Genomic DNA, 8,977 nt, shown 5'->3' with positions numbered 1-8,977 from the left:
GACAGACTCTGGCTTAACTGGAGTCTCTGTAGAGTAAAGAGCCTCAGTTTTTAAAAATAAAACTACTTCCTGAAAGTCAGCACATCAACAGAATGATTCAGATGTGGGTTCCTGACCGTCACATCCACGGGGATCACAGCACAGGCAGGAAGTCGTTTACTGTTGCCTGAGCCTCCGATGTTTGTCCAACTGAAGCAGAAGCTGGGGTGAATAAAATTCACGCTCCAGAGTGTGTGCTGCAGGGCTGATGCATCATTTCTACCTTTTACCACAATTTAATCCCACATTTGGCCCTTTACTCTGCGCCTGCTGGCGGCTCTGGTGATGACTGTGGAGATCCTTTGTGGATCCAGCCAGGCTGCAGGGCTCCGGGAGGGTGGAGGGGGGATCAGAGGCACACCTCCGGGCCCGGGTACGGCTCCCCTCCGCACCAGAATTCCGGAGGCTGCGAGATCTCCATGAGCCAGACCTCCTTCTCCGTCTGCTCCGAGTCTTTGACCCCGTCCCCGGGCAGCACCTTGTAGTAGTGACAGTCCCTGCCGTCGTCCGGGTCGTACGGCGGGGCTAAGATGTCCATGAAAGCTGTGGGCCCATCCACGGCGTCAATCTGGTGGAGGTTGTCCCGGTCGGGGGAGAGGACGCAGGGTCCACTCTCCTCCGTGTACTCCCCGGTGGAGCGAAGCACGTAGCGCCGCAGAGCGCCCATCTCCGCCCGGGGCAGCGCGTCCCCGCCCCCGCCCGGTCGCTCGAGCCGGTCGAAGCAGCTTATCCGGACCTTCCCGTACATGACTTTGAGCACGCCGTGCATGCCCGGGTGGTCGTGCAGCGGGATAGAGGCCCCGCTCTTCAGCAGGAACACCCCCATGCTGAACTGGTCCGTCTCACAGATGTGCATGTAGGTGACCGGGGGCGCACCGCGGTGATACGGGTGCTGAGCAGGGGGCGCGTCGCTGTCCTCGGCTCTCCGCGGGACGAGCTTCAGGTCGGCAGCCCGCACTTCCGACATCAGGCTCCGGAGCTTGCCGTGGTTCTCCAGGAAGGACTTGGAAGCCTCGTCGCCCACCGCGGGTGTTTTCCTGAAGGTGACGAGAGCCTGCCGAGCTATCCTCTGAACCAGGGAGGCCATACTGCTGTCACCGGGCATCATACCGAAGCGAGGAGCCGCCGCTCGGTCCGCTGGTCCCCGTTAGCTGTAGCTGTGTGTAGCTAGCGCCGAAGATCGTGTGACCGCGAGAGGACTCACTCCTCAGGGGCTCGGCTCACTGGTTTCTGCCCTCACGAAGATCAAAGCCTAAAAAAGAAACTGCAGAAACAAAAACGACGAAATTAAATATCATAAACCGAATAACGAGAAACAGCAGGGCTGGTATTCATCCGTCGGGTGTCCTCCCACAGAGTCTGCGACGGTTTACAGCGCCGCCATCAGTGCAAACGTAACTCCCGCTGTGTGAAGCCACGGAGGACCGAAGCGGCCAAAATTGCAAACTTCACAAATAAACAAACTAATTTGTTATTAAATTAAGTTTTAGATAATTTCTCGGCTCCTTTCATTATTACTTTCAATTTTGACGTCCACCAACCAAAACCTTAAAAATGTGACCTCACGAAAACACTTTGAATTTGCAAAAGGAAACAAATACAGAGGACGGCAAAGTTTAAAAAAAAAAAAAAAGATTATTTTAACAAAAAAACCAAAACAAATAAAAGTGACTAGGTAAATCAATTCAGAAACAATTTGTCACATATTTTTAGGATAATTATTTTAATTAGTTCCATTTATTTGTTGTATATTTCAACAACCCTCTGTCCATAATCACATACGGTGTATGCTATATAGTTTATTATCTTATTTATTTTGTATTTGTTTGTATTTTTCTTCTGCTATCTCTACCTGAGTCGAGGTAATGCACACATTTCCCCGTGTGGGATCAATAAAGTCTTATCTTAACTGTAATTAATCCATACAAGGTGACTCGGGGAGCCGTTTCCCTGTTACTGGGTTTCAAAAATGGCAGTTTAATTTTCGGGAATGAGACGCTCTCGTGACTCATCGAGTGACACCACTGAGCAGCCAATCGGTGGCATGCGGTCTGATGACATCACATTTCAGTACCTGCTCAGATAGCTTTGTAGCTCAGCGAGCAGGTACTATTTTAGCACCTGTTCAGGAAAAACCCTGAAAACAATGATTGTTTTGGGTCCCACTGAAAAAAGCATCAAGTGTATTTGATGAATCTCGTGGTGCGTTTTAGGATGCATGCACTCTTATATTGTACATGTATTTATTACTCTCAGATTTAGCCATTCTTATATTTTTGCGTGTTTTATGTTATTGTATTTTTGCACAACTCTGTTGCTTGCGAAGCTCGCACACAAGATTTTCACTCGCATGTACTGTACCTGTGTACCTGCACATGTGATGTGACAATACAAGTGATTTGATTTGAAATTATGATGCCCGGACTCGAACCCGCTGGGGCCTCTCTGTGAGGTGTCTCTAAACTGGTGACCTGTCCAGGTGTGCTGCAAGTGTGTCTGAAGCTTCAGTGGAAAAAGTGTTGCATTCACACAAACATGACGTCATGGATCATAATCATTAACCCGACATGAACTGAAAGAAATCCCACCAAACAGCTGATTTTAAAGCTAAAATCAAAAACACAACGCATACGTCACCGGTGCGATCACCACAACAACACGTGGCACGTTGACCGCCGTTAGTCTGATTTTGTGCATTTTTCTTTGGACGGAATGATTTCCGGTGTCCGGAAACGGCAGCAGAGTGAGACCTCACCTGCTCCCCTGCGCTCACCTTTTTCACAGCCTGCTGTCCTCATTCATTCCCGTTTTTGTCGATCAGCGCGTGAGGCTCCGCGAGCAGCACACAAACAAGCTAAAGAGGCAAACGGACACAAAGCAGGAGGAGTCGGAGAAGCTCTGGGAGCTTCGGGGTGTCTGGAGGCCTTCGTCACACTCCGCCGCGGTCACTCTTATCTGCTCCGCTGCCCCATTTTTGAATTACTGTCAAACACGTCCGCACCGCGCAGCGTTTCACGGGTTCACACCTGGTGCATTGTGGGAAACGAAGTCTGTCGGGCCTCTCGCGTGGACGTCCACGACACCAAATCAGATTGAAGTCAAACGGGGACAAAATGAGCTTCGTATTTAGGTCCCTCTCCTCCAGGGTCAGCGCACTGCGAACACTGTCGCTTTATCCGCGAGCTTAAGGTCAAGCGAATATCTAGTAGCACTACATTACCCAGCATGCCTCTGAATATTTACTTCTTAATGCTCTTTGCCCCCAGTCATTACTGAGTTGCAAACAGTCGACAGGAGTAACCCAGCAGCGGGCCAACATCGGGATAAATATAGAGTGCATCAACTGTCTGAAGCATATTAGTCTGAAAGATGAAGCCTCGTTTCCTGGAACGCTTTATTCCAAAGAAAACACCCCACGGTTCACCGTGGGAGCATTAATGTGGCACTTTACACTCGGACGGCCTCGAGTTTCACATTTATCACATCTTGTTTATTAAAGATGTCAAAAAGCAGCGTTCTGGTGATTAATGTGGACATAAGTGTCATATATGCTTTTACTTATAATAATTCACCGCTCCAGCTGGATTTGAACCCTCAGCCTTCAGGTTATTATCAACAGAAACGCCATTTACAACCACATTAGCCTCGTTTCAGCCTGTCTTTATCAGGGAGCAGCACAAAAACATTGATCTCATGACCCGATTAAGCTATCAGCTATTTTCCATCAGTTCTTGGCAGCAGACGCAGCATGAAGTAAACATAAAACACAAAAACATGTCAAAAACGTGAGATAAACCAATACAGGCAGAGCTTAAAAACTGCACAATGCTCCGGCGTCATCCTTCCCCCAAGACATTTTGAGGCTGACGCACTTCTTCATGAACTTAACAAACATTAAATATTCACAGTGTCAAAGAGACAGATGGCCAATAATTTAATAAAAATAGTCAAATGGCAAAAGGGACCACATATCCTCAAAGAAGAGAAAAAGAAACATGATAAACGAGACAGCTCATCATACTCAGAACAACAAGCTGGGAAGTTCTCTCTTCTTCTAAACAGCTGCAGATTTTAGAGATCGTCACATCACGCAGTCGTACCGAAGTCTAAGTTCTTTAGATGTGTCACCACCGAGCTCTGGAAGGAAGGAAGTGGGTTAGGATCTCCAGGAACAACCTGGAACAGCCAAGGCTGAAGCCCGCCAGTGAAGCTCATTTTACAACATCGTGGACAGGAAGGAGCCCCGGCACCAAAATCAACACCTTCAAGCTCAGCTGGAATTCCCAGCTGCCCAAATGGATGAGCCAAAAAGACGAAGACTGAGCTGTTTGGCCACAAGGACAAGAGGCATGTTTGAGGGAGGGACGGTGAGAACACAGCACCGAGCATGGTGGTGGTAGCATCAGGATCTGGGACTGTGTTGCTGCTACACCGTTTTCAGCTTTTATGGAACACATTGAAGTTGAAACCTGGTTGTTTTGTGTCTACATTGAGTGTTTGGTGCATTTTTCATAAGGTTTGTGGTTCATTTGTGCCTCTTTTCACTCATTTTGCAACATTTTGTGTTTGTTGGGACTGTTCTGGTCATTTTTGCACATTTTGGTGTTATATGTGATATGTTGTAGTTTTTTGTGCTTCTGTAATTGTTTTGCATCTTTTCTGTCATTTGAAGTTGTGTTCTGCTTGTTTTGTGTTCATTTTCCGTCTGTTTTTGGTGCTTTGGGGTCCCTTTATGCCTTTTTGTGACTTTTTGGTCCCTTTTGTGATCATTTTTGGATTTTTCCTGAGTTCTTTAGTGTTCCCCTGCAGGCATTTTGCATGATTGTGGGCTTTGTGGACATTTTTGCCTTTCTGTAGACATTTGAAGTATTTTTATGTTAATAGTAGTCACACGGCATCATGTCTGGTCATTTTTAATCATTCTATGTCTTTTTTGTGATTTTAAAGGTGTTTCCTGTCTGATTTGTGTCTTTACGGTCATTTCCCTCCACCTTTGGCCGTTTGGAGTTTGCGGCTGTGTCGTCGCCTTTTTGTCACTGCAGGATCGCTGGACCTCTATAATAACCCCACTCACGAGAGGGTGTCAGCTGTATTCATCATATTTTGGGATAAAGCTCTTCAGCTGTTTGGGGTCCGTCACTCTGCTCCAAACGGAAGAGGACACTTTAATGAAATTATAACATCTTTGTGGGTAAAAAACACACTTTAGTCCTGAAACTCTAACAGTGACTCATCTGTAAGCGTGACTCACTAGTTGAGTTTGGCATTTCATGATAAAGACGTAGGCAGCCCATTTGGGCATCTTTCTGCTGGGAAACACCCACCCACACACACACAGCCTACTTTATGGAAATTCACCCTGATAAAGGCATTCGTTTGGCTGATTTGTGTTCACTGCTGACATCAAACCAGAGAGAAACAGGATGTGGGCGATCCTCCTCAGGATGTGTTATCCTGTTAGGGTGCTCACAGTCCACAGCCAACTGATTTGTACCTGTTTTAAATATGTCAGGTACAGTTTTACAGATTTAGGGTTGAAATGCAGAGTTTACAGAGGTTCATCCAGGACTGTAAATCTGAAAAACAAGCTGACACAAACCAAACTGCATGTTTCGATGCTCTAAAAGGATTCGTAAAGTTCACAAACACCAGTCATGCTGTTTGCTGTGCGTTCACTTAAATGCCCTACGTGCAGTTTGTGCCAAGCTAAACAAACACTTTGTGTTTGTTGTTTTGTTTTTAGGTCATTTTGTATATTTGGGAGTTTCTCTGTGGTTGTCTTATTATTTTACGGCCACTGTGTTTTGTTGTGTGGCAGTTTTGAGACATTTGTTACCTTTTCTCACAATTTTGAGATTGTTTTGAATTATATTGTGTTCATTTTAATTTTTTTGGTGTGTGTGTGTTTCGATGCTGTTTGCACGGAATTTGCAGCATTTTGTAGTTTTTTGGGGGAGTTTTGTTTTTCACCTATTTGTGAGCATTTGATCTTTTTCTCTTTGTACTTTACTGCATTACTGTAGATATTTCTGACAATCTTTTGTGGGTTCTTCTATTTTGATGTTGTTGTAGGGTTTTGGATGAGATGCTGGCTCTGTGGGAGAATTTATTTCTGTTACTTTCCATCTTTTTTGTCATAATTTTGCACGTTTCTTATTTTGGGGGTCTGTTGTGCTCATTCTGAGTTGATGTGGACCCTTTTGTGGTAATTTTGTACCATATTTTAATTTTACATGCATTATTTTGTGTCTTTTTAGGGCCATTTTTCATTACTTTGTGAACCTTTTTGTAGTCATTTAGGCTTTTTTGGTGGGTCCTGTATCAGCTGTTTCCATTAAACCTTTGCAGAGTGCATCAGTCGAGTTTCGCAGTGACTTTTGTAGAGTTTTCCAGTTGTAATCAGATCATTGATGACATAATGTGGACAGGATCTGGAGCCACCATCATGCTGACTCTTTAACACCTCAGTACTGTAGTGTGCACTCGGGCTGTGAGCGAACTAGTTACAGAGATCTCCCTCCACCCTGGAGATGTCACCCGCTCCCACACAGATCACCTCCTCACTTCCCTTCAGTCCGTAAAAACTTCTCCTGACACCCACCCACTCACAATGTGACACGGAGGCCTCGCTTCCACACCAGAAATACTGCCGAGCATGTGTGCGGTCAGCGTGTGACGCCACAGTTCTCCTGAAGCGACGTGCTGTTTTTATTAGCAGGAAGCGAAGGCCTGCTGAAAATAGACGGCGTGATGCAGAGCTCGGACGCTTTTAGCCCTGATGGAGAGCCAGATTGTGGAAGCCCCGCGTAGGCCGTCCTCCAAATCAAATAAACAGTTTAAATTATTCTGCAACAGGCGGCTGCTGTGCAGCCAGCACACACACACAAACACACACACAAACACACACACACACGGCCAGCCTTGTATATTTATAACAGGACAGTAAACAGCAGAGGCTGTGCATGTTGTGTGTAGACTGCAGACTCTTTTGAGGTTTGCTGTCCTGTGCTTACTGCACCAGTTCACAGCTTCATTCTGCTCCTGGACACTGAAGATCCTCCCATGATGCACTGCATTAACTCGATATCTTCCAAGATCACATTTACTTTAGTCTACAATCCAAGATTATTTTTTGCTACTATATCTGCACATCCAATCACAAGTTGTCAACTCAAGTCAAGTGGCTTTTATTGTCCTTTCAGCCATGTGCAGTGGGACAGTGCAGAGTGAAACGAGACAGCGTTCCTCTGAGACCCTGGTGCTGCATATGACATAACAGACGATCAACACAGAAATACATAAAGTGTGTGTGTGTGTGTGTGTGTGTGTGTGTGTGTGTGTGTGTGATACTGCAGATAAGTGCTTGGTAGTGATGTGTATGCAGCTGTGTGTGTCACTGAGTGTTCAGGAGTCTGACGGCTTGGGGGAAGAAACTGTTCCTCAGTCAGGCAGTGAGCACCTGGATGCTCTGGTACTTCTTGCCAGAAGCCAGCAGGGTGAAGCGTGTGTGTGAGGGGTGTGTGGGGTCCTCCACAATGCTGGTGGCTTTGCGGATGGAGCGGGTGCGATAGCTGTCTGTTATGGAGGGAAGAGAGGCTCCAATTATATTCTCAGCTGCTCTCACTGTCAGGTCTTGCAATCCGATACAGTGCAGTTACCATACCAGACAGGGATGCAGCTGCTCAGGACGCTCTGGATAGTCCAACTGTAGAACGTAGCAACACATCATTCTGAGCATCAAACCGTGCGTTCAGCGCATCTGGTACGGATGCGTGGTCACAGATGTGTACTAAGTTGGTGCGGTCAACATTTGTTGCAGCCTCCCTAAACATGTCCCAGTCAGTGTGCACAAGAGTCCTGAAGGGCGCTGAGAGCTCCTGCAGGCCAAATTCTCACCTGTCTCAGAACCAGTTTGCAGCGTCTGACGAGTCTGTTAGCAAAACAGACAATTGGTGCGAGTGTCCGAGGTGTGGGCGGGGCTCCTCTCTGTATGCGCAGACCTTGTCCTTCAAATGTAGAAATTTGTGATCAAACTTTAGTCTCAAACTAGTTTGTGAACTTTTTTCAGGATGTCAGTGAGCTCGAAGTTTGGGGCAAATTTTTATAATACAGTATTTTGGATTGTGCAGGACGCGGGTGGCTGAGTTCATCCTCGAAATCTCACAAAGTCCAACAAAAACTTTATCTCCATTTTATTCTGATAAAATGGAGATAAAGCTGAGGAGACGAGGCTGAGATGGTTTGGACCTGTGCAGAGGAGGGAGGGCGGATACATTGGAGCTCTCAGGCAGGAGGGAAGAAAGGAAGACCTCGGAGAAGATTGATAGATGGAATGAAGGAGGACATGCAGAGGGTTGGTGTGACAGAGGAGGATGCTGAGGTAGAGGGAACTGGAAGCAGACGGTCTAATGTGGAGACAGCGAAACGGAGCAGTCGAAAGAATAATTATCGGAAAGTCAAAGAAGAGAGAAACATGAAAATAAAATTATTTATTTTAGTCTCGAGAGTCCTGGATTCATAACTGCAAAACGTCATTTTCCACACAGCGGTTGATGACAGCTTCAGACGCTAAGACACAATAAAATCCCAACTCAGAAGCAGTGAAGACGATTCAGGAGAATCCCCCAACCAAAACAAACAAACACGACTCATGACAAAAACATGCTTCGTGTTTTTGTTTCCTGCCTCTTTGTGGTCATTTTTTAAACTTATTAAATTGTTTGTTTGGTTTTTCCATGGAAGTTATTATTGTGCCTTTTATTGTTCGAATCAGTTTTTATTTGTTTGTGTTTTTTTAGTTTCTGTGTCTTTATTTTGCATCTATTCCTGACACTGAAACTCACAACGAAAAGCACTTTGAAGGGACTGTTGTGAATCCATGCTGCATAAATAAAAGTGAAGATCAAAGTTATTTGTGCTTTTAGTATCTGTGTGTGTG

The 8,977-nt window shown here is 45.8% G+C and overlaps 1 protein-coding gene across 1 annotated transcript; it reads right to left on the bottom strand.

Moving 5' to 3' along the window:
• Positions 1–263: 263 nt before the first annotated feature.
• Positions 264–3,176, bottom strand: LOC102193401 (2-aminoethanethiol dioxygenase-like). Its single transcript, XM_005743573.1, has 2 exons — positions 2,813–3,176; positions 264–1,303 (listed from the first exon to the last, which is right to left on the bottom strand). Exon 2 carries the CDS (start codon positions 1,145–1,147, stop codon positions 389–391), a length of 759 nt encoding a protein of 252 aa, XP_005743630.1. The 5' UTR covers positions 1,148–1,303; positions 2,813–3,176; the 3' UTR covers positions 264–388.
• Positions 3,177–8,977: the final 5,801 nt, after the last annotated feature.

Source organism: Pundamilia nyererei, unplaced genomic scaffold (genome assembly GCF_000239375.1).
Source record: "Pundamilia nyererei isolate P.nyererei 1_Seehausen unplaced genomic scaffold, PunNye1.0 scaffold00133, whole genome shotgun sequence".
NCBI classification, from domain to species: Eukaryota; Metazoa; Chordata; class Actinopteri; order Cichliformes; family Cichlidae; genus Pundamilia; species Pundamilia nyererei.
This window is presented reverse-complemented; position numbering and strand designations above follow the sequence as displayed.

Coding starts and splice junctions, on each gene's coding strand:
- LOC102193401 (XM_005743573.1), bottom strand. CDS start 1,147: ATGATGCCCGGTGACAGCAGTATGGCCTCCCTGGTTCAGAGGATAGCT.